We start from the raw sequence: 26,840 nt of genomic DNA, 5'->3' as shown, positions 1-26,840 counted from the left end.
GCAAGAAGTCCTGTAGGCACGCATTTTTGTGTTTGAAGGTGTGCTAAACCAATGGCCTCCAAAGACGGGTTCTTGTACCACAGGGAATGTGCAAGAAAATCCATTAAGGTGCAGTAAGAAAATATTTTTTGTTCTTTTAATAAATTACATAAAAAAAAAATAAAAGTGTTTATTTCAACTTTATCACATACTTTAAACTATGTTTTTTAATGTACACAACATATTAGTGCAGTAGTACATATATACAATTTATAAATAAATACACATCTCTTGGGGGTGTATGCTCAAAAATTTTTTACTGGTAGGGGTGCGATCAAAAAAGTTTAGGGATCACTGTGCTAAACTACATAAAACCATACTGAACAAGTCAATTAGAAGTATAAGGTGGAGCAAATTAACACATTTGGCATATGGATCATCTAAAAGAATGTTTCTGTATGCTACTTAAACGTTCATGCAATAAATAGGAGGAATAAACACAGAATAGATACATAAAGTAAACCCAAAAGGATTACATTGACTTACATCTGTATTTATCTTCCAGGTGTGCTTTACAAAGGGATACAACACCCGTTTTGAAAGATAAGACACGGATCCTTCCTGTTCGACCCCTAATGAAAAAGAAACACTGGCTGATAATACGATCCATTCATGTCACAATTTGTTTACTATAATGAAGTTCACTGCAGTACCATAGTCATCACAAATGAAGTCCCACATAGAACCAAGCTGCACAGCACATGCTGCCCAGTCATTAGGTAAGCTAGAAACGGAAGATAAAATGTTGTTCTGGCTACACAGGCATAGCTGAATTGGATTGTGCTGTCATATCAATTCAACGAGAAACAGTCTCATTTGGAAATACCTCTTTTTTTATGAGTAAGAGAAAGGAGTATTTACCTCATGCTTATTTGAACAGGCTTCTCTAGAAACCACTGCTGAGCTATTCTCAGAGAAGATGAGGTCCTTGACAGAACAGCAAACCATCCCTTTTGCCAAAGACAGTACAGTTTCACTTTCATTAGAAATGCAATGTAGCAGTTGTTTTCAGAACGTCTTTGCTTACTGCCTGTCAGCCCTGCTCTGACTTGTTTCAGAAAGCAACAGGGGGCTAAGCACAAAAAAGCAGCCTCTGCCAGCAGTGTGCACCAACAGAGGCACTTGTATGATGTTCTGGTGGATGATGAAGTTTGCCTAGAAATCATGAGAAGGCAGGCAGGCTGTATAGTTATGCTGTTAATAACACCATGTGGTTTCTGAGCTCTTCCTTGCTGCGCTCAAACCTGTCCTGTGCAGTGCCGAGGGGCTGGTATGCTCCACACCAGCCCCTGTGCTGCTTCTGGTCAGCCTTCCCCTCATGCTCACTCCTGCCTTATAACACGCCTGTGCTATTACTATTGTTTTTTTAACGTGACTGTGAGAAAAACACCCTCCTTTGTGTGGCAGGTGACACAATGACAAACTTTCACATCTCTCAGTCATCTGGCTTAGCTCAGTTCACTTCGAGTTGCTGGCTTCCCCCAAGACTTGTATTTCTGACAGCAATTCAAATATATAACATCTATTGCAAATGAAGACACATAAAACATAGAAACTAATGCCCCAAACCAACATTTCTGAAGCAGGGCCTTATCAATAGTTTTGAAGGGTCACCAGTAAGAATACCACTGGTAACAAGATAAATCATGTACAGGCATGCCAATGCCATGCATCAGGCTGCACTGTTTGGCAAAGATGCACGTTGTCTTTTTAATCCTATGAAAGTGTTGTAGGAGCTAACAGTGCTCATTTACCCACCCATCTCCCCTGCAAACACATGAAAGGTGCATAAACAAACTGGTGGACAAAGCTGAATTTATAATTTGCAACCCTTTACTAAAGAATCTTGTATTTTTCATCACAGATAAGCATTTGTTGTTTACCTATGCTTTCCACACTCCACTCCTCTTACTCCTCTCCCTCAAATCTTTCCCAAATTAATTATCATTTATGCATTGAGAATCTCCTCCTGATGAATACCAGGCTCATGCAAATTATACAAGAGAAAAATGTAGAAAGATGATTTCTCTGCAAGGCATATTAAATTGAAACTTGCCCGAAACCTGAGTTGTTAGTTCACTCTCCTCTCCTCCCAAGTCAAACTAGTAATTTAGCATGCTACTGCAAATGAGCATGAGTGACTGATCAATTAAAACAAATCTGAAACGTGCTGGATTTGCAGAGCTGTGCTCATAATTAGATCAGTCATTGACTGTGAATTTGATTAATATCTTTACAAATGACAGTTTTCAATTATAAGTAAAGATTCAGTACATTTAATTAAATGTCTCCACTACCGCTATGCACTTCGATTGATCTCTGCCTATTAAGTTTACAATGAAAACTAAACACATGTAACACCAAGGTCACTACCCTCACCAGTGTAATTCAAACCTGAATTTTGGAAAAAAGCTACAAGCTTTCCTCACACATAAACCACCTCTCTGTTTCACTGTGTCCTGCAATATGCAGCTCCCTAACATACCTAGGGAATTGCCTGGAGGCAGCCAATTGTGATTTCTAATGCTGTACTTCCAGCACAGTGCAACATAAAGAAAACTAGATTGGACCTGGCAAATCTAAACTGGATGGTCCAACTCAGGGGCAGCCTGTGTAACGAACTTTAGTTCCCTCTCTGCCTCTAACGTGGCTGATCTGGATTCACATCCCGAGAACCTATTTTTTGTTTGTTTGGGGTTTTTTTTCCTAACTGTATGTCTTCATTTATATGTTATGTAGAGCTGATGATAAATAAGAAGTGGATCAGATTTCTGTGAAAGTCAAAGGAGATTAAAGACAGAAAACCTGGCTCTTAAATTAATATGGCCCCATTCCATACTACCAGTATCCTACGCAAAATATAATGTAGTGGGCAATTCACTTCACAGGATACTGCAGCTGCTAAAGAGGACCATAGCAACTGGCTTATCGCAAGAGACTCTGTACAAATGTGCACTTTTTTTTGCAGGTGATCATCGAAGCTTCAGTGCTGTGACAAAGGGTGGATGGAAGAACAATGTTATGGCACTTCAATACAGTTCAAAATGTAAATGGAAATACAGTAATTGTCCCATGTCCTTCCTTTTCTACACATAAATGGTTCTGCCACAGTACTGAGTGTGTCTGGCTGAAGGTAGCTGATAAGAACTTCAAAAACACCAATAAGTACTTCTACTGAAATTTTTTTCACTACATTGACCAAATACAAAAATAATGGCTTATTCTAAAGTTAGCTTACAAACTTGTGTTGGAATTTGTCTATGTGTTATGAGCAACATCATTAACTCACTGAACAAAAACATCTGTAAATTTTCTTAAGGTAAATTTACTCTGTTGTATTTATACTTTTAGGCACACTTTAAATTTTAGATTAAATATTTCTCAAATCTCCTGACTGCTAAGGGCTGCAAGCAGATTAGATTAGGCACGAGCGTCTTCCATCTTTGAACAGCAATTATAGATTGAAAGCTATACAAAATGAACAGCTCTGAAAAGGTTTAACATCCAGAAGTACAAATGCATGCAAGTCTGTATGACGGTGTTCAAACTGTTGCTTCTTGATAATTCTCTTGAATTTCTTTATCTAAATAAACTAAAAAGCCATACAAAGCCATGACCTGCTGAGAACATGCAGTCCCAGAACTGCTCCGAACACAGAACTCTGCTGAAAAAGTTCTGTTTCCCAGCTCTCTCATTATTTAGCTCAGTAAATCTAGGATTGTAAGCCTAACTGAGGCTGTACTGATTCAGCTAAATGCAGCCATTAAACCATTAGGTTTATTAAACTTTCACTTCAACTATTTATGCAGCTTCAAGCCATTCATGTTATAATGAGGCAGATGGCTCCTTACACCTTCCCCCTCCCCCCGTGCTATTCAGAAAGCTTCTGAGCACCCCATGTTCAGAGCACCCATACATACGTGTCGTAGACATTCAGCAGCCAGTTGAGGCACATGTCTACGCAGAGAGGAACGTTGACCAGGTTATTGTGCTCTTGTTCCAGTCGGTCATAAATGGTGGTCAAGCAGTTAATGATCTGCAGAATATCCATCGGCTGGTCATTTTGTTTGAGGTTGTGCTGGTCCAAGGCATCACATGCAGCAGACAGACTCAGGAGATCCACTGTTATAATAATAATTATTATTATTAAAAAAGCAACGATAAGATGTAAGAGAAACAGCGGTTGTATTACCCATACCCGAAAAGTAAACAGAATAATTTACTTGGCTTACACCTCTGTCCAGAGGTTATTTTATGTCCTCTGAAAGCCAGGTGTAAGACTGGTTTCTAGACTCCTACAGGTGCACTGTTTATTCAGCTGTGGTCTTACAGAGTAGTGTTTATAAAAAGTGAAATCTATTTCATTTTTTGCTGTAAAGTACCTATTATGCTATTGAACCCTATGAAAATATCACACATAAATTACTATGTAAGTAAAAATTACATATTTCATGTTTTATGTTCCTACAGATAGACAAGCTAATTTTTGACTACTGCATTCACGAAACGTGCTCTAAACATAGCACACATCATCTGCTTTCCTGAGATGTGCCATCCATTTCTTATAGAAATCAAGCAATCTCAGCCAAAGAAAACTCCACAAGGAATATACAAACAAATCACAACTGAACCAGGATTAACATCTCTCGTTACTTTTCCTCTGGGAAGAACAGGGAAAAGAAGGTTCCAGAAACAATAAATGGCCTATTTCAATATTTATTAATGAAATTTATCCATTTTTAATTCCACAGAGCATTTACATTTATAAATATCTCTATGACTTTATGCAGTAAGACACATTTAAACTTCGCAGTCAACATACAACTGAGCTTTTTTGTCACAGACATTTAAAACCACAATTTTTCTTCCAAACTGTCAGTTGCATTTTGAAATTCAGATGTCCAAGGCAAAACAGAATTCCCCTTCCTCATTGCTTAAGCTCTGCACACTAACATTACCGGCAGCATCACACGTTGGGGGTCACCGAATCAGAGAGTTCTGGGATGTTGGTTTACAAAGTAAAACACTAATAAGAACAAAAGAAATCAGAAAATTTAGAGTACTGACACAGATCTTCCCGCTACCACATGAAAATAGTTTGTAAATCCTTGCAGTGAATTTCCAGGGTGTGAGCAACAGCAATGTTAAAGCCCTGATGCCGTTAGTCCTGCTCACACCATGAGCAATCACAAAGTGCAGCATGATTCAACATGACTCAAGGCAGTAGCATCTGGCCCAAAATGAACTGCCCAAAATCATTCAGAAAAGTCTTCACAAAATTGGGAAATGAACTCACCCAACTGCAAGACCAGTTTTTCTCTCATGGGAATGAAAATGTGCTTTCTTGGGTCCTGGTAAGCAACACCTCTTGGTAATGTAAAAAAAATAAAAATAAAATAATAATAATAATAATAAAAAAAAAAAACACGTGCAGAGGCTACATGCAGAACTCCATATCCATACAGGAATTTTTAAAGAATGTGATCCAGCTTAAGGGTGTATTTGCCAAATTGACACTTGAGTATCCTATTTTACCAAGGATGAAATTGGCCCTTTGATGTCCTAGTGGAGATGAAAAATACTTTAGCTGCAACACAGGGCTGCTTGGTAATGCAGCATGGACAGTATGCTGGGATTTCAAAATTGCCAAAGAAATTTCAGGAGTGTAAATTTCATAGGAAATCAATAGGGACTTCTGCTACTAAATCCCTTAAGCACTTCCGAAAATTTCATCCTGTGGGCCTGACATAATCTGTGGTAGAGTGAGTAAGAAAAGCTTGGAATGCTATCCTCATTATTATACCAAGAAATTTAACTTTGATTCTGTGGTTTTCTGCAAGGTTTTATTGGAGTTTTACTTTTTTCACATTAGCATATAGATATTCAAAGAAAATAGTTCGGAATATTATGTTTAACCTACTAGCATATAAAATATAGCTATTCTAAGGTCAGTGTTATATCCTGCAAAAGCACATTTATCAGACCCATTCCTAGGAGTCTCTGAAAGATGCTTTCCTTCTAATAATTTATTAGCCAAATTGGAAACGGAACACTGCCTTCACAACACCTTTAACTCTGAGCTTTAGGCTGAACTCTCAGTTCCTTTGAGACTATGAATCAACGGTAAATAAATGAACCCCTCAGGCACCCGAGTGGCAGCTTAATTATATATGCAGCTGCTGTTAAACATGGGTCACACCACTTTGTGAAAGCTTTTCCCACTAATAAGCAGCAACTTCTGAAAAACCTTTCACTCCACTCTTCATCAGCCTCCTGCCCTATCTTGAAGTTAGTAAAACATGTTCATCTTATAACAAGCAAAAAGTGCCTGCCACCACATTCTTCTTTAGGAAACTTCTTTTCACGGGAATAAGAGTGGCTCTGGCCTTTACCACATTATGCTCCTCCTGCATCTTTCCTAGCAAGATTAAAGACATGGGGGGGGGGGGGGGGGGGGGGAAGGGGGCCTCTCCAGAACCAGGAATTGCACATTTGTTTCCTGAAAGCAAATATGGAGGTCCCGTGAACGACAGACTCACAAGATAAGCCTCAACAGTCACACGTGTATTGAAGAGTCACATGTATATTTGTTGCCATTCAGTGATTTGCAAAGCTTTAATTGAAATAAACTTTATGCTTTGCACCTTTTGTGTGTTCTCTGCCACTGTGTTATTTTCTATTTTAAATTCCAAAACTTGTGTAAGCAGTAGCTTCTACCTTATTTTAAAACCTAAGTCATCTATACAAGTATTTCTTTGGCCTCTAAGGCAAGAGAAAAAAATGTGAAGATGTTTGTACCTAGACACCAACCTATAGCCAGACTGCAGGAAAAGTACGAAAGACAACCTGGAATAACTAACCAACCGGAGGACCAAAGTGACAAATAACAGGCAGGAGAAAGTATGCTGTGGAGGTCACATACTGAACTTAGGGAAAACTCAACATATGGCTGGTGATAAAGTATGTAAAAAAGGTGTTCCCAGAATGCAAGATCATCTCCTCTGTAACCTGCTGCTGTTGGCTGACAAATTAAAAAAAATGTATTTAATCTACCGTGTATAAAATTAAAGTAAAAAAGCACCTTAACAGAAGCTCTTAATATTTCCTTTTGCTGCATCTCCAAGAAAAGTTTGTGAATACATCTCATTTTATTGGCATCACAATGTTCAGATGTGGTTTGCACTTGAAGATCAGATCTTTTAACAGTAGCAAAATAAGAAAGTCAGCATGCTTTGATGTGATTATCAAAGGAAACCAGACATTTAAAAAACCCCGGTGCAATAGTTGCACCTGGCAGGTCCACAATAATTTGGAAGGCTAGGATAATACAGCCACACTCTCAGCTCTAAGCTAAGACAATACACAAGCATTTATTTATTAAGGACTACCATTTTCCATATTCTTCTTTAGGTATAATATCCTATGCCTTAATGTTCATTGGGCTGATTTACAAACTGAAAAGAACTAAAGTCAAAGTATAGTTCATTTTCAAAAGTGTTTCTATTCTTGCCACAGAGAACAGGCTGTACCTTCACTGCACTTCTATTGTGCACACATCTTTCGAGTGCTCCTCAGCAGACAAAACTGCTCTGCTTTTCATGAAGTTTGCAGAAAAAAATATGCATATATATATAAACTCCTGCAAATGTAAAAATGAAACAAAAAAGTAAGAGCTGAAAGCAGCACCTACTGCAAGTGGAATTTAGGGATTTTTTTTGCTATGCGTAGGAGCCCTGAAACACAGCACTGTGTTCTATTTCTACTAGTGCCAAACTGCAGCAAAAAATTTTGTAATAAGTTGGGTTTTTTAAGAAAAATAAATTAAACTGAGTTCACAAGTGACTCTGAAATCACAGAATACACAAATACAACGATGGTGTCTCCAAGCAAAAATATTTGTAAGAACAAAGACTGCTAACCAAATTCCTTAAATACTTCTCCTTAGATACAAGTATGAAGAACGTGCTAAAGTAATCAGTGTAAGCGCCACTGCATGTCTCTGAAAACATATATTCCGAGAAAATCTACCTAAGTGTAACCTTGAGAGATGAACTGACTTCAGTGCATAATTACAATTCCACACTGTAAAGTTGTGGTGGGCTGCTCCTGGCTGGACGCCAGGTGACCACCAAAGCCAATCTGTCACCCTCCCCTCCTCACCTGGACAGAGGAGGAAAAAAAAAAAATGTAAGAAAAGGCTTGTGGGTCAAGATAAGCACAGGGAGAGATCACTCACCAACCACTGTCACGGGCAAAATACTTAACTTGGGGAAATCAGTTTAATGTACTACCAATCAAATCAGAGTAGGATAATGAGAAATAAAGCCAAATCTTAAAAACATCATTCCCTCCCCCTACCTCTTCTTTCTGGGTTTAACTTTATTCCTTATTTTCTCTACCTCCTTCCCCCGAGTGCTGCAGGGGGACAAGGAATGAGGGCTGTGGTCAGTTCATCACACGCTGTCTCTCCTGCTCCTTCCTCAGGGGGAGGATTCCTCATACTCTTCCCCTGCTCCAGTGTGGGGTCCCCTTCCATGGGAGACAGTCCTTCATGAACTTCCCCAACATGAGTCCTTCCCATGGGCTGCAGATCTCCGTGACCTGCTCCAGCATAGGTCCCCTGCAGGGTCACAAGTCCTGCCAGTAAATCTGCTCCAGCATGGGCTCCTCTCCATGGGTCCACAAGTCCCGCCAGGGGCCTGTCCCAGCATGGGCTTCCCACGGTGTCACAGCCTCCTTTGGGCATCCACCTGCTCCAGCATGGGATCCTCCACGGGCTGCAGGTGGGTATCTGCCCCACCGCTAACCTCCACGGGCTGCAGGGGGACAGCCTGCCTCACCATGGTCATCACCACGGACTGCAGGGGAACCTCTGCTCTGGCACCTGGAGCACCTCCTGCCCCTCCTTCTGCATTGACCTGGGTGTCTGCAGAGCTGTTGCTCTCACATATTCTCACTCTTCTCTCCCAACTGCTGCTGTGCAGCTTTCCTCCCCTTAAATACATTACCAGAGAGGTGCTACTACTGTCACTAATGGGCTTAGCCTTGGCCAGCGGAAGATCTGTCTTGGAGCTGGCTGGCACTGGCTCCATTGAACACGGGGGAAGTTTCCGGATGCTTCTCACAGAAGTCACTCATGTAGTCCCCCTGCTACCAGAACCTTGCCATGCAAACCCAATACAAAAGTTCACGATCAGTCTAGAAGAACTATTCAGTGGTAGGAATCAGGGTAATACAGATAAAACAGGATGCAAAGTTTTGCACTTTCACCATAAAAACCGGATACAAGTTAGGCTTGTGCACTGCCAGCTAGAAAATCTTGTAATTCCAAAAAGTTTAGTTCCTTACTACAGTGCTGCACTGATTATAAATACTTTTAACAGCATATCAGTCCAATTTCTTTACATTACTCTTCCATGATGAGTGTGGCAGCAATGCTGTGCCATGGAAAGATGTTTGTATTTCTGATCATCATAATTCACTCTTTGTCACTGAACTCAGGTTGAAATCTTATATTATGCTACAAGACTTTTCCCTTATTGGTTTTTTTTTTCCTTTTTTTCTTTTCTGTTTTCTTATACATTCAGAAATTAAGTCTCTTCATTAGTGGAATTCACCCATGCTTGTAAGCCTAAAAGTAAACATGCTCTAAAAACACCAAGGTTTGACACAGTTCCAGAAAGCATGTGAGCACAAATCCAAACTTGCGATAAATCAACAGCTGAGACATTTGCAACTGTGGCAGAAATTTAACCCCGTAATTAAATACCAAATAGTGAATGTTAAAATATTTTAATAACCCTCCAAATTGTACCACCTAATAAACAGCTTGCTTTGGCAACCGATTGGCCTAACAAGAAAACCATGAGCAAATTATTTAGCTATCAGGTTACCATAAGCTGAAGAGGAAATGTAACTCCAGTGACAGGTAGAATAGCAGACACCAGTTGAGTGAATTAAAATGTTAGAATGTGCACATCACTAACATATGGCTCATGAGAGACTTCTGAACATAAGCAAAAGCTGGGGAAAAATGAAGCTAAATGTTTATTGTGATGATCTCATTTAAAGGCAACAGCCCCTCAGGGTTCAAGATTCAACTCAACAAACCATTAGCAAACCCAGACTCTCACTGTTCCCAACACACTACAATCCTGCTCCTTCGGTCTTCAGCTGTAAAGCTGTGGCTGACACAGGACGTGCCTCCTGTGATGAGCACAGTGAAAATACCCACCTGAAGAGTATAAAGAAACATGTAGGGGATGTTAGCTTTGTTTTTCATCCGCTGCTCTGTCTTACAAGGGACAGATCTGCAGACCACCCAGCACTTTGGTTTCATAAGAAACATGAAAACTTGTGGCAGCAGAAGACCCTTCAGGTGAGAGGTTTCCAAGTACCAGGCAGAGCTGGGGGTATGTGTGGGGTTTTTTTTTCTGCTTCTGAAAGTTGCAAAGAAAGGTGTGCATTGATCATAGGGTCTTTCTGGCAGTGAGGCACATGCTCATACTTACAGCAGAGTGCTTTCTGCAGCCTGCGGAGTTTCATGGCAGTCCTGTACGCTGAGAACCTGACGTTGTTCAGGTCAGCTGTAGGGGGGAAACATTAAAATAGCAGATCAGCTTTACACCTTAGAAATAGCCAGACTCACAAAGATGTCATTAAGTTAAACTAAAAGACCATACTCATCGGTTAAAAGAACACAGAGGAAAAAAAGAAGTTAGAAACTCTACTTCACCAAGCAAAAGCCCTCAAACCTTGACAATCAGTCATCCAAAAGAAAAACATTAAGTCCTAAAGTGTTACTTCCTTTCGTTCAGAGTCACTGAACTTAAGAACACTCGAAAGGACAACATCAGTGACTGCAGCAGTGTTGTCTTAAAATACCGCAGGCACTGTGAGAAAGATAAGAACCTGAAACGCCTCCTTGTCTGCCTGATACACCAGCCAGGCTGTGTGCAGGCAGCCCCAGAAGAGCACTGCCCAGGAAAAAACTCAGCTACTGCTAAACACCCCCCCCCCCCCCCCCCCCAACTTAAAAAACCCAATGAAACTAATGAAACTTTTGTGCTTTCCACCTAAGCAGATCCCAGCCATGCCCTGAGATACAGAATCTTCTTGGCAAGAAGCCAGCTCACCCAGCCAGGTGAGTTCCCAGGTTCCCACCTCTGAAATGGCAGGGTGCCAGCGGGCTGCCGCAGCACGGTGGGGAACAGCACCCAGCTACAAATACACGAAGTAGTACAATTTTTGCTTGAGCCTTCCTTCTCATGCGGTTAACAAAATAAAGACAGAACAAGTCCTCACTGAATAGTTTCACCATGACTGGCAAAACCACCCAGGACACTGCAGGGACAAGGAAGGCCCCACATCAAACCAGTCACACCACACCAGAACAACAGAGAAGTCTCCAAGTGCACAAGCAGCCCGGTACCAGCTATCTGAACATTATTAAGCACCGAATTGCAGTGATCTTCACAGCAAGGCACAGCAATCGGTCTGTAGCCTAAGAAGCGAACAATAGACAAAACTGGAGAGGGGGGGAAAAAAACCAAACAAAACCCCCCAAAAAAAACAAACAGAAAAGAGGGGCTTCTAGGTCCAAATCTGGTCAGGAAACTGCATTTGCATGTTTCTCCTCTGTGAAACCAGACTGCAGAAGAGACACTTAAGCTAACTTTGTCCCTGTCTTTGCTGAGGGTGGCCTTGGGCAAACCCTATTTACAAGAATGAAGATAAAATTCACTGGAAGTATGATTGAAACTACTGTGGCTGAATTCCTGCCACCAGTACCAGTACATCAGCTAACTCGTAATTTACAACCACATTTGTCATACCAAAACTAGAGTGGAGACACACCACCGCTTGCATTATTCAGAATCAAACTCAGGATGCTGAAGTGACCTCACAGATCCGCCACAGGGCTTTTGTTTACGTGAGCAGATCAACAGATACCTAAGCTAACTGTGTGCAGCTTCAAGCTGGTACCTTCATCAGAGAGAACCTAGGTAAGCCATCACGGTTGCTGTTTTGGGGCAAGTCCATGAACTGATGCTGTTTCCCAAGCGGCACTACCAGTGGCAGCACTGGGAACTGAGGAATGGCGGGGGGCACTCTCCTGTGCTGCAGCATGGCCAGCCCCACTGCTGAAAAAACAGACGGCTGCTGGCATGCTTTTGGTCCCGTCACCTACCCAACTAATTCCTGGGCACAGGTACTCCTGGGCATTTAAGTGGTCTAGTGACCATTCCCAATAGATCAGTTAGCATTTTGTAATTTTTTAGAAAGGGGTTTTCTAGCACAGAAATGGACTGTTTGTGCCAGCCAGTTTCAGCACCTGGCAATACTGCTGAACGCATTTCATTTACTGATGAAATCCATCAGTCTAAGGAGGGGCCTAAGGAGTTAATGATGGGAAAGTGTTGGGAAAATGTAAACTACTATGTAAATACAAAAAGAACATCAAAAAACATATACACTGGCTCAGAATAAAGGTTCATTTAGCCCAATAAGCTGCCTTGAAGCATGGTAGGCTCTTAGAGACAATATAATGATAAACAGGGCAAACACAAAACAGTTCCTTGCTGGCATATGCGCTGAGGTGCTATAAAGCTGTCTGCAATGTGGTAGCTTGGGTATAACTATCCCAACATCATTTACAATGCTGTACAGGTACAGGTAGCAGAGGGAATATACTCTCAATTACATTAATTTTAATTATGAGTAATTTGAGGCTTGATAATTCAGTAATTTTGTATACCTTAATAAAAGCTGTGGAACATTTCTAAAACAAGTCTTACAGCAAAAGGGAAAGATTCAGCTTTGTATGTAATTTTTTTTTTCTTTTCACAGTTCCATGCACCTTTTCAATGGGCAGTTCTCCTGTGTATTGCTCCTGCCAGCTCCCTCTCCCTCAAGTCGTCCTGACAGGTCCAGAAACCTTAATGTGGCGTGGAATACTGTGAGCAATTTAAATAAAGCAACTTAATTTGTCTTGAAGGAAAATTAACAAAGCAGTCCTTGCAAACACACGGTGACTTCAGCTACATTTTGTACTCTTGTAAATCTGCACTTGTATTCTGGAAAAGAACATATACTGGACTATGGCTAGCATTTGATATAATAAAGAAGCCTTACCTAAATTTTCCCTGAGTATTCTGAAAAAAGTTTCCCTAATTATTATTTACATTTTCAGAAATAGTAGTAAATATATACGCATATTTCAGGCCTTGATCAGGGCAGAAAGTACAATCCATGAAGACACTTAATCCTGAAAGTGTTACGGTTTACATTATTTTCCTGCATATGTAATACACACTGAATTTATTACCAACCTTAATGACACTGATGCCAAGAAGCATCTGCTGTAAATGATCAACAAGCAATGTCAGGAGCTAGTTTCTGAGCCCTCATCTCAGGTTTTCAGAAAGCAGCAGCAATGTCATCTTTTGGCTCCACATGCTGAGGCCGAGCGTAGCCATCGCATGCCTCTGCTCCCACCTTCACTGCTGTTATCAATATCAGTCCAAGCCCAGTTGCTCTGCCAGCGTCAAACGCTCACCTCTAGTCTCCGTTATGCCACCACCTCCACGCTTCTGATGGATAGCTCTCTTACCAGGTGGTGACAGTCATTTAAGGTCACTGGATTTTAATGATTTAGCTTTTCCACTTCCTACTCCTATGAAACTGCTGGTGGTGTCTTTTCCTCCCCCAGAGCTACTGCTGGAACAAATGTGTCGCTCTGTGCAGCAATGAGGGGAGCCCAGGCCTCTCCTAGTTGGGGTCAAAATATTTCCCTTGCTGGTATATGACCCTACTTAAATGAACCATAGAACACAAGACTGTCAGGGAAAGAGACCTGGTCACCAGTCTCAGAAGCATTGGAGGTAACGTCACCAGTAATAGCAAGGGAGAGACTTTGAGTGAGGCAGCATAAGGCACTGCCTGGCCAGAAGCCAGCTGATACTGCTGGGAACGTGTGGAGGGGGGAGGCAGGAGGCTCTAGCAGCAGCAACCTTCCAAAGGCCTGTGGAAAACACCAGTAGTTCCTTCCCTGTGGTTTGTTTTTTGTGGGTTTTTTTGTCTCCCACTTCCTGGGTCCTGAGGGATAAAATCTGATGTTTTCTCCACTCCCGAACAGCCCACTAAAAGTCAAGAACCACTAAGCCTTGACTCCAAAGCTTTCACCACCTCTAAGCAGGCTGGAGAACTCAGTATATCATGCAAGCTTACTTCCAGCCCTTTTCTCCCACTCCTAGAAAGTGTGCACCATCTAATCATTCAAATTAGGTGGTCAGAGGGCCAAAAAGTCTTTGAAGTATGTGAAACTTTTGCAGGTTGTTTAATGCCATTCCCTGTCCTCATTGCTCAGAAGGTCACTTTCAAGCTTTGAACAAAAAATGTAAAAGCTCAAGAGCATCATCTCTTTATGGTCTGAAACTATGTAGTGGAAGAGGTGACCTGGCCCCTGGAAAGGAACAGATTAGGAAATGATCACATGGGAGTGTTTGGTGACACTCATATTTACATCCCAGAGCAAAGAGAAATCATGGTTCTCCCATCACTCTGCCGTGACTAACTTCTCTGTTCAAAGGAATATAAACCTTTCTAGGGGAGAAGATTTAAGATCGCATTACAGAAGACCCGTAAGACAGGGGAGGTGATACAGCTGATACCTTCATAGCTATGAAGGGTTCCCACCAACACAGCAGTAAGGTCTCTCAGTGATCTTCCTATGCTTCTGCTGCACCCCTCCCACTGTTGTGGTGAAAGGAGTTCAAAGTGCTAAAGCATCAGTGACACTCACAAATTAGGAAATCTTTTGCTGCTTTCTTCTTTTCATTATAGACATGACAAGCAACTCCCTTTGCTTCGTGGCAATGAATGCAGTAGGGAGAAGGTTACCTAGAAAAGTGATTTCTTCCATGTCCATCATGTGTCTACAACATATGAGTATGTTCACGTTCGTATTCTTATTTTCATTTATATTAACATGGGTAACATTGAACAAGGACTAGTGCTTTTATCACACATGCAGCTTTAACAAAAAGTGTCAGACTGCTGATAGGAGTAACTCAAAACAGAAATATTATGGAAAGATGATCAGATAATTAAAGCCTAACCTTTTCTGCATAATTCTGCATGTTGAAAGAAATCTCAAAACATAAGGGTTATGCTCTTCCTCAAAAAAACTAAGACAGCCTCATCAACACCTTTTCCAATGCTGTATTCCTACAGTACTGTAGAAGCAGCTGTAATTACACATAGCAGAACCTTTTGCCAGTGGATAATCGGGAAAACAAAACAAAACAAAAACCCAAGAAAACAAAACATGACCAATTTGAGAAGTGGTCAGTGATTTGTACCAAAAATTCAAATCAGCTACTGGAATGCCCCATGGACAACTTGACACAGTATCAACAATTAAGATGTAGATTAATTTTTTTTAAATCATTCCATGCAAAATTCCAGATACACTGGGGTATGAATATTATTTTATGAGGAAAACCAGATCCTCATATTCTTGAGTCTTGTTGAACAAAATAAGTTGGTAAACAACTAAAAGCAATAAAAACCCTAAAGAACAACATATTTAACAGGACATTTAATGTCTAGCAGTTTAATGTCTAGAGGGGTATTTGTTTTTATTCTTTAGTAGTCACATCTATAAAGCAGAGTTTAAGTGAGGTGTTTGAACTGCTTTCCATGGTGGTTCTTAAACAGGATAACCGCCCTACAGTTGCTCTGGTTGCTGAGAGTGCTGAATGACTGGGATGCTTCATTGGATAATGTACTGTCCTCTGTATCAGGCTAATCTCACCGAGTGTTGAAAAGCTCTGGGATGGGCCAGACTACCTCCCGTCAAAGGTCGTTCATATGATTTGTCTCTCTCATACACAGTGTTATCTGAATGTATCTCAGGAAGACCCGCCTACCTGGAAACCTTGTTTTTTTTACTTTAAGGAGGGGTTACTTGTTTATATTATTGTGAATATTATTGCAATTGCTTTTGAATTAATGAGAACAAAACACAAACACTTCACTTGATTTTATGGACAGAAATTTTCTCATTGTCTAGACACCATCAAACTGAAAAGGGTAGCTTTCATGGTTCAGGTGGTAACCATCTCAAGAGTAAAATCTGGCAAGTTAACAACTAAATGAAAGAAATTAGGTATCAGGTCAAATCCTCATCTTCATTTGATACGATTTACAGAGTTTTGAGGTGTCTATTACCCTCACTTATTTGCAAGGAAAAAAATGTGAACCTGTAGTGATATACCTCAAAACCTGAAAGTCTTACTCAACCATAGCCTGCGACACGCTCATATAGCTGTTCGTAACTACACTGCCTGCAGCGGACAAACTACTTTGGAAATTACATGTCACTGTTGTCTCTGACAATGCCTACCTAACAGAGATTAAAACCTGTTTACTGTACAGTCCTGAACAGACCAAAATTCCACTACCAGCCGCTAAGCTTTCATGTTTCATCAGAAATTAATGACTCTGACTTTTCAAGAAGCTTCATCTCCCATCAATACAGCTGTGATTCCCTGACCAGCTGATAAGAATGCTGGGTTTCTTCCTGCTGCCCAAAACATGTTCATAAATCTTTTAACGATGCCCTACAGTGACATGTATCACCTCTTCAGGAACTGTAATTTAAAAATGCAAATGAGACAAATGCACAAAGGCAAGAAATTAATCAAGTAACCCTGCTTAATATCAGTTGAGTCTCAGCCATTGACTCTTTTATTATAACAATCATCTACATTGCTTTAAGTAATGGTAAACAGTGTTGTTATACATACAGCTTAACGACTCTCCATGAAACCAAACACCACGCTGTACTACACCTGCCCCACTTAGTAAAAAAGCTGATAGCGCCTGCAAATTAGAAAGTGGGAGGTACCCAGGGCACCAAAATGCTACTAATTGCATCTAGACCAAGTAGCTGAACATCAGTTCACATACCAGCATCACAATAACCGGACCCACTGACATGACCTTTGGGAATTCAGTTTTAGCATGTAATGACCTTTCTTCAGCTTGCAAACCCAAAAGTGTAAGAAAGGATATGATATACACCTGGGTTACACCCTATTGTAGGGTTGGGCTGTAGCAGAGTTTATAGTCAGAAACCCTTCATGTATGCTAGATGAGAAGCAGTCACAATGGAAAACCCTAGAATACATAAATAGCAAACAAACAACTTCAAAAATATCAATGAAAGGTGTCCATTTATAAATCTAGAGTGCAATACTCTTGAGCAAAATGTTGCCATACTGGTTACCTATTTCCTAACAATACTACTTTGCTCTCTCTCTAATACCCTCCTTCACCGCTAATATGCCTGTGGTTTCATTTTCAAGGGATGCAAGGTTAACTTTTGCCACCTACCTTCTACTTCTCTGCAGTAGTTACATTTATTGTCTGTTAGATGTATGCCTACACAGAATGCAGTCACACACTATCAGAAAGATGACTACTATTCAAGGTAGACAGAACCCAGCCAATCCTATTTTCTAAAATGAGTTTTAATGATCAGATTGTAGCTAGCTTGAAAAGGACACCAATGAATAAAGCAGCCTTTAAAAGAAAGCCCATACGTATTGTCTCACCGGATTTCAGCAGAAATCAAATGACTGATGTGTGCAATAAGCACGTCTGCCTAGTACAAACATGGAAAACAGCTGAATATGAATAAACCCTCATATTAAATACATGGTTTAGTAGTTTGTAATAGAAATTATTATAGCAGAGAGGTGCAGTTTAGCCTTTTCAGACAGCATTTCAGAAGGACAAATAAAAATACACAAATCAAACCCGATGAAGTTTATCCTCCTTGGTCATTCAGAGCTGGAAGCTCATATAGCTGCATGAGAGCAGCCAGCCACAAGATCAACACAGCAGCTGCTGCCGAAAGCCCAGCGGAGGCTCAGAGGTACCTCCTACCTTGTGTTAAGCAACTCCAACATTTCTTTCATGTACTCCACAGAGAACTGCCCCCCATCCCTCCAAATTAAAAGAAAAGCTGTCACCAGTGCACGGCAGTCTGCATGGGCGAGGGTGTTTTTCTCTTGCCATGCCTTGGTGAATTAGAAGAGGTAAACACACACACACAGCAACATTTCTGATCGCACCCTGCTACTGCAATTACTACTGTTCACCATGACACTAATGCACCTTGAGGAGATGCGTACTGACACTACATGGGAAAGCTGGAAGAGGGGGACGCTAACAGTATGGCACAACAAGCCAAGTTCTCCTGGGCCACCACTGCAAAGGTTAGAGCAGTTTTCAGCTTAAAGGCAAAACACTATTGTTCTGAGCTAAACTGCCTGCCATTAAACGCTGACTCTCAGAAGATAATCTGAAAAAAATTAAACAATCCCAGACCACTTTGATTCCTGCTTTTCCCATCTCTCCCCTTACCCAAAGGTCCTTGAACTCTCCAGGACAATGGAATAACACAAATTCTGATTTTGGTGATACCCTGCAGCCATCATGAAGGATGAGAAAATTTGTTAGTGGGCTGTAAAAGAACAGTATAAAAATCAGATCTGCTGCAGGGGGAACTTTCTGGAAAAAAGCAGCTGGAGTGGTTCTTGGTACTTTGATGACTTTTAGAGGGAAGTTAGAAGAAAATGGGAGTGATTCATAATGGTGCAAATACAAACTGGGGGATGTCTTTCAGCCTCTGAACCTTTCAGAGTCATGCATCACCAATTTTTACTATCTTTCCTATTTCAGCATTTTTTTTTCTCTATGTTCTTAATTTATATGATTTCTTCTTAAATAACCTATACCAACATCTACTATAAATGATACAGCTAAGGTCACTGTTGCAACTACATGTTACCACTTTTACTTAACCATTAAACAACAATGAAGTCATTTAATATTGACAGCTTATTATGCAACTTCAAATAACCATAACTTTAAATGAAGAGTGAAAATTGCTCAACTTGTCAGAAGTAGATGCCTCATTAGAACTAATAAAATGCTATGTTGTTTAAATAATAAAGAACAGTCAAGAACAAGCATTTTAATTAAAATGAAAAGCTGTTATAAGAAAAACCAATTAGAAATTTTTCATACTTATACAAAATTTCAAATCAAATATTTTACAGTTATTACTAGTATCTTTATAAACAGCCATGTTTCAGCAAATGAGCTCAAAGAGAATTTGAGACTAGTGCTTTCACGGGCAGTTTATTTTATCACTTGTTCCTATGGGTTCTTTCTGCTTTCTCTGATGTAGTCCCTATTGAAGACAGGACACAGGACTTCCTGGACCAACAATCTGATCACGTACAAAACTGTACACAGCATGTTCCTACCTTCTTTTACTAGTACCAAATAATGGTCCCAAGTAATTTAGCTTCATTTTTGTGAACATCCAAACTGCTAAAGACAGAAAGATTGAAATTTGGAATTAATCTATTTTAGCAAAATGTATGGCAGCAATTTGTAGGTATGTAAATTGGAAATGGGAAGAATAAAAGTAGCATTACTCCTTTTTCTTACAGAGGTGTCTCATATCTCAAAGACACAGGCAGATGAGGAACATTACATTGTGCCAGGTTGCAGCTTCCTCATTCATTTAAAAAACTTAAGCTTTCGCTAATTTGTAAGAATTTAAATTAGGCATAAGGATCCCCTAGCAAATTAAGATACACAAGCATGTGTAGAGCTCTACATCACATAGCAGAATTATTCCCTACAGGCTAAGTGCAGGAGTTGGAAAATGGAAATGAAAATTCTTGACAGCCTTCATGTGCTTAGTCTCGTTTTCTACACTTACCTGGATTGCAGAAATCATGTTTTCTACCAGATTTTTAAAATGCATACATATTAAGCTCTTTACTAGCTTCTTCATATGAATGAGAACCAAAGTTTGGATCCTCATGTGGGGTAAAATAGTAAGGTCTAATGAGTATGCAATACAAGATCGACTTTAATAATATCTTCTTGGATAAAATATTACTGAACACTCCGAAAAGACTTCAAACATCCCATTATTACCGTTTTGACCTGAGGCAAAACAAAGCACTGAAAATACATCAAGGGTTCTGTTCAAGACTAAACGGGTTATGCTTGTACTACACAATTTGTATAAGTTAGGCAATGATGAATACACCCAGTTCAAAAATAAAATAAAATAAATTGGTAGGTTATTCAGTAGCACTTTTATCAAAGCTTCACCCCATGTGGCAGTGCACATAGAATTGCTTTGTCTGTTTTGTACACATATATGAAGACCTAAGTTTACAAACAAACCCAGACATTATGCATGCTTTGCTAAAATCAGTGTCACTTTCAATAGTGTCACTATCAATGAGCATTTGGTCTCAACCCCCAAAGACACAAAACTAGCCAGAAAAGAGGACTCCCCTTTTGGACATTACTTGCTCCTGAAAAGGTAAACAGCAGGATTTTATAGGAAAAAGAAAAAAAGAAACCCTGCCTAAACGTGTTCCTTCTTTATGCAGTGAGAAATAAGGCTATCTTAAACTCTTGACATTTGGGTGATACTGCTAATGAGGAAACTCAGTTAAACTAAATGCAAACTGACTTCAGCAGTCACACATCTTTTGAACTGTTTACCTGAACCCATCCAGACACTTCTGTCCCTTATATATAGTTACCTTTTCAGTTCTTGATATTCAAAAGTACTCTAGCTGAAATAGGGAAATAAGAAAAGCAACTGCAACAGGACTTCAGGTCTGACCAACAACAGTATCAGAAATACCATGCAACCTCTTGATCAAAGGCAGCTGTGGAGTCAGAGTGCAGTTCAATTAACAGGCAATTGTTTGAAGATCTAGCTGTATTAAAAGGATGTTCCATGTGCAATTACTATTTGTCCTGAACCTTTTAAACCACTCACTTTAAGAGCAGAAATATAAAGGAGACAAACAGGGCAATGCGTTATAATTAAATAGCAAGTCAATACTCGCCTGCTTTTGCATTTGGTTAGCCTGAACTTACACATCTTCTATCCCTTTTTGACATACAGAGCTGTATTCTGGTTAATTTTTAAACAAATTGCTGCCACAGTGCTAGTACTATAAAGAAAAAATCTTCACACTGTTTCATTCCATTTTATCACATCACTTTTCTGAAATATTTTTGGTATGCCTTTAAGTGCAGAGCATCATAGAGATACCTGAGTTAGCTTGAAATAGATTATGCTTGCATAATTAGACTGTTTTCAGCAGCTAAACTAGAGTTTAGCAGGAGATAATTTAAGCTATTTTTCACCATGGTAAATAAGCCTGCACTGTATGCTAGATCTGACTGCCCTAGTGCTCAAGCTGGCTCGTTTAAAGCTGGTTTATGTACGTGTGCTGTACAGACATAACCTCTTTTATGAATGCAGCATATTCACTGATATTCTCTTTTTAGAGAAGTAGCTTAATTTTTATTATACCCTCTCTATTATTTATTAACAGAACCATTAAAAGCAAAGAGTTAGCTATTAAATGGTCTGCCAGGCAGTCTGTACTAGAGCATGGATTAACTTCTTTTATCTTACAGATGTGCTTCTGTTAATAAAATCCAAAGCTGCTAAAAAATAAAAAAAGCCTCCACCAGAGAGGCACATCTGAAGTCATAATAAGCGTGCAATTTGGGCATTCAAAATGACATCATGACAGCTGGCATGCCTTCTAAGTATTGAAAGTGCTTTAAAAATAAAGCAGTGGTAACGCAGTTTGGCAAATTGCTTCAATTGGCTTCCTACCATCCGAAAGTCAACATTAACAGCAGCTTGGTTTTATTTTTTCATCTGCATTTTGTAAAGTAGATTAGACAGTGAGAAGATTCAGGATTTTTTTTTTTTAATTTCTGTCCCAGTCTTTCACAAGAGTTTGCAACAATGCACCCAAATTACTTCGTAAACCCAGTGCACATTCCAAACGTGCTAATTGAAATATGATTTTTTCCACTGCTTGTTCGAAATGTGTTATTATGCCTTACATATTTCCCTTGCAGAAAATTTTAACCTTGATAAAAGCACTGCCTCTCGCTTTCTCCTAATTTTGTTTCACTACTTCTGGAAATTTTTGCCTTAACGATTCATTCAAATGAAAAACCACGAACACGTTAAGATGTGTCTTACCTAAAGACTGGTAAAGCTCAGTCATCTTGGGATGATCCCAGCAGGTTGTTTGCGTCTCATGGCTACAATACAAAACATGAAAGTTAGTAAAATAAAATTTCTTTCTCCATCCCACAGTCAGTGATCCAGGCTGCACATCCAAGCATGGTGCCAGGCCACCACATGCAGCCTGAAATGCTCTGGCAGGGGGTCTCAGCAGCAGGCATGTCTTCTTTCAACATGAGGCATTAACTTAGAGCACTTTCTTTAGGCACGAGCTCAAGAAACAAAATTAAAAGTAGTGCTAATATTAAAAAGACAGCTAGTATTCAGATATGCCATATATATTTTGAGGAATTCATAAGCACACAGATCAATTCTTAAAAACTCATTTTTTTTGTACAGATCCTTTTCCAGTTCCTCCGGACTAGAGGAGAGACATTTAAAAGGGCTTCATTCTTAAAGCATTTATGGAAATTCTGACCAGATACTAAGACCCATGGCATTTTTGACCTGCCTTCCCCTATGTGCTCTTTCCACGTGGCAAGCAAGAGCTACCCAATGCAGCAGATGCAATCCCTCCTTTCAGTCCAAACACCTGCACTAAAATCCCCATGCCACAGCCCACTGACCCACCATGAGCTTACACCACTTTTCAGGCTGGTGCACTGCACCCCCCATATTGATGGTCTCTTTTAGCAAAGACTGTTGCTGCTCCTCTTGTTCCCTGGGGCTGTCAGGCCTCTTCCCTTGCCCTGGAGGTCCCTGTGCAGTGTCAGGCAGCAGAGCTGTTGGGAAGCCAGGGAAATGCTAAAGGGGGTTACGAAACGCTGCGGTATGACTAGAATGTAAATCGGACAGTCTCTGCATTGAGGCTAGCAGTCTTCAGCTTTGCAACACAACATGTTGCCAAAAGACATGCAGTATGAGAAAGACAATACAATAAAGTGTTAGCGGGTGTAGTAGCAACTCGTGTCTCCTAAGGTTACACACTTTACAATATTCTTAATCGCAGCATAGCTAACATGATCACGTTTTCATTAATGTAGAACACTTGAAAGAAAATTCTCCTTAGCTATCCTGTAGCCAATAAAGTCCCGTTCATACAGAATTCAGCTGCATTAAAAGATGACCATAAGTATTCATAAAAAATAATTTCAGGAAAGTGTATGGAGCGCACAGTTGCTAGCAATCACATTTGCAATTTCTGTACTTAAAAAGCAGACATCCTGGTTCCAACATGCACGCATCATTTGGGAGAAAATATGCAGGAGAGCAGGATCTGATCCACAGCACTGTGGAGCTCCTAGAGCACACGCCTTCCAGCTCCAAGACTAAACCACAACCCAGCCAGCAGGTTGAACACACCTGTACACCCAGCTGTGCACTGCAAGACTGATAGGATGAGGTTATTCTAGAGAACAAATGGTCCTTGCGTTCTCTTTTTGAGACAGCGATGTTCCCCAGTACACCTTTACCATTTATAGGATAAGAAGGTGTAGAATTTTCAGTGAACCACTTCAAAACCACCCCTACTCATTGAAAAAAGAAAATCGTGACATGTTTTCTTAGTATGATCTAATTTTGGTCTTAAAAGACAGGCTATTTATTTGATCCACATGGACACTTTACTGACCTGGTAACCTTTATATATTCAGTAGCTTGCTATATATAATATTTCCAGGTTTTGCTCTGTAACTGCGAACAAGAAGGAAAGGGATCACAAGCACTAAGCATAAGGAAAAAATGCTGCCACAGTGCTGCCCTAGTTGAGCACAGGCTTTTAAACAAGCCCTGTCTCATCAACCTCAGCATCCCCTCCCCTTCCTAATTCCTGTGGTGGCTGAAGGCAGTGAAAGAGGGAGGATACCAGAAGAGCAAAAGCAGTCTTGTTCTTTGCTCTGGTAAAAAAATGAGTCTTGCAAAGGCAGGCAGCTGCAATCACATTCAGAAATCTCAGCCTGGTCTATTTGTTTTAAATGCAGAAACTGGGTAGATCTGAGCTACCTGCACCTCAGCTCCTGCATTTCCTGCCATGCTTGGGATGGGCAGGTTCTGCAGAAAAAACGCAGCACCAGCAGTTTCTACCATACCCAGGTATAAAGTGCATTTCTGAAGAAAAATAGAAATAGTTTCATTTATACATCGAGTCTCAAAAAAACATGACTACCTGAAGCCTCTGCTTATACAACAAAGGAAATGAAGAAGGGAGCATAAGAACCCCCTAGACAGTCACTATTCAGGTGAACGGACTGCAGATCCAAATAAACATTCAAACACACAGACCCGGGACCACAGTTAGTTTGCACCCAAAGTCAGTCCCAGATCCCAGTTCCCCAGGCATCACCCTAGCCACCCTGGCTTGCTTCCCCACGGGCAGGTAGCCCCAGAAGTAGGGGATATTTGAATAGCAACTGTACCACAGTTTGTATGCCAAATCATGTAGTAAAAATGAGAAAAAAAAAAACTTACGCACACAGTTACAAGAAACCTCTGAAAATAATCTGCCTGACTTTCCCTATGAAATTAAGTTTGGCAGCCCCAGACTGTTCTACGGATAAGCTAGACCACTTCAGACTCCATAGCTGTTAACTTGGTAGCCTTCAAAGGCACCTACTCCCCATTAAAATATTTAAAAGCCATCAGGTATCTGGCAAAAGTGTATCTGTACAGGATTATGGAATGCTCTGCCTGTGCTGGATAGAAGAACAAAAGGATCATCTTAAGATGCGGGGAACTACTACAGTTAATTTCTAATCAACATCATACGGATGAGTAGTTTACAGATTTTTTTATTTTCATTTATGGTAAGGCCTAATCATGTATCAGTGAATTTATTGTGTATGGTTTAAGATTACAGCATTTACTAATCTTTCTGAAAATACATAATTGTGTTTCCTAAGATCTTGTAAATAAAATTTCCATTGCCAAAGAAACATTGGACTCCAACTGTTACTGGTATTAAAAATACCTGAAAACCCCAAATCACTACTCAGCGTGCTTTTCTTTCATAGTATGATATTAATTCTCTTGGAGATTGTAAGGAATGATTTTATTTGCTTCATCTGCAAGTGACAAAGAATGAACTTGCAGGGTAGGTGCATTACCCCTTTTTCACCCCCTTTCCTTTATAAATAAACTTACTTGCAACTTAAAGACCCCCTTCTTTAGGCTATCAAAGTCAAGTCAGTAGAGACCCTAACTCTTGCCCCTGCCACCTTGCCAGCAGTGACTACCTGTGGGGCAGAGTGCCCTGCAGCCGCCTGCTGCGGCCACCCTCAGCAAATCAGCAGCAATCACTCAGCCTTTGCACCCTGTACCAGACCCAGCAGCGGACCAGCAAGCCACCAGTACACCTCCACACTCCTGCAAGAAAAAGCAAGGGTTTTAAAGGTGACTGAACCTTGGTCGCTGTGATTTCTGCAGAGGTTGAGTGCCTGTACCAAGCCAGGGCAGATTCTGCTGGTACTTTACATGCAGAACACAGGAAGGCTGCAGCTATTTTGCTCCAGCTAAAAGGCATTTGCCTCTCAACTGAACGTTGTCAGCTCAGAAAATTATCAACAATTCCGCACACCAGGGCAGCTCCAGGAAAGGTTAGATTCCATCGAGGCTATTCTTCATAAGCCTCTTTGCCATTTTCAAAGGCCATTTAATTGTGAGCTTTGGGGCTGGACCGGTGGGGGAGGATTTGTGTGTATGCCCTTATTGTGAACACCGTCTGAAGTGAAATGCCAGCTCAGCAGTTTCAGGCAGCTCAACCACACTTGGGAATGCTGTAGCATCCTTAATAGATCTGCAGCAAAACGTTTGCCAGAGTTTCAAACTCCGGTGAACAAGGCCCTTTACAGTTTGCAAGTCAGAAAGACATGAAAAGTGTAGTGTAAGTCCTCTTGACTAGCAGCAAGCAGGGTGAGAACATGTGCAGAAACAAGTACTAAAGATGCTTTTCCAATGAACCACCAAAATAAAAAGACATCAACGCACACAGCCAGTACTTTTGCAATATTGCTCAGAGGATACATTTTTCAATTTGGCTCTACGTTTAGGTCAACTAAACTGATTACTAGCTTTTAGATCACGAACATTCTGCAACAAATAAAAATACAAGTGGGCTCACATAGCATATTTTCCTCTTTCTCACCTGACTTAAGCTGCAAAGGTAGAAAGGAAATTAAAACCACGCCTGAATAGGAGAAGAGCAGCAACGGATAATGGTGACACCTAGGCACTGGTGTGACTGGCACGCTAAATACACAGATAATTCAGTGAGATGAAAGCATACTCTTCACTTAATACATCCTTTGGGAACTGCAGGACCACTTAATTAAAGGATGATTATATTATATTAGCAAGGATAATTTTTATGTGGGGAATTCTGTCACACACTATGCCTGCGTGAACTCCTCTGCTCCTGCCAACAGCAAAGATTCGTCTCTCATCGCTGTCGGCAGAGCCAATAACACACAGGATTGAAAACCTGAAATCAAGAGATGATATCCTAGCTGACAGACTAGGTGAATTACAGTTCCCTTGTTATAACTTGATCAGTTTGGACACAATACAGTTATTTTATCTTCCTTCCTTTTATATTACTTCTGAGCAATGCCAGCAGCAGGAGTGGAGAGCAATGCTCCCCCCTCCCCCAAATTCCTGCACAAATCCCCACCCCCCACCCCCCGCCACACAGAAACAT

The 26,840-nt window shown here is 40.5% G+C and overlaps 1 protein-coding gene across 16 annotated transcripts in view; it reads right to left on the bottom strand.

Annotated features, from left to right (window-relative positions):
* The window catches only part of DMD (dystrophin), a 1,276,803-nt gene that overhangs the window by 53,228 nt on the left and 1,196,735 nt on the right, over window positions 1-26,840 (bottom strand). For all 16 annotated transcript variants that reach the window (XM_080377714.1, XM_080377711.1, XM_080377709.1 and 13 more), the window contains 4 exons: window positions 22,166-22,227; window positions 10,551-10,625; window positions 3,960-4,161; window positions 526-611 (listed from right to left, as the gene is read on the bottom strand). In XM_080377714.1, coding sequence (XP_080233840.1) covers window positions 526-611; window positions 3,960-4,161; window positions 10,551-10,625; window positions 22,166-22,227 — 425 coding nt within the window. The remainder of the gene's footprint in view (window positions 1-525; window positions 612-3,959; window positions 4,162-10,550; window positions 10,626-22,165; window positions 22,228-26,840) is intronic.

Source organism: Falco punctatus (assembly GCF_963210335.1).
Source record: "Falco punctatus genome assembly, chromosome: 2".
NCBI classification, from domain to species: domain Eukaryota; kingdom Metazoa; phylum Chordata; class Aves; order Falconiformes; family Falconidae; genus Falco; species Falco punctatus.
This window is presented reverse-complemented; position numbering and strand designations above follow the sequence as displayed.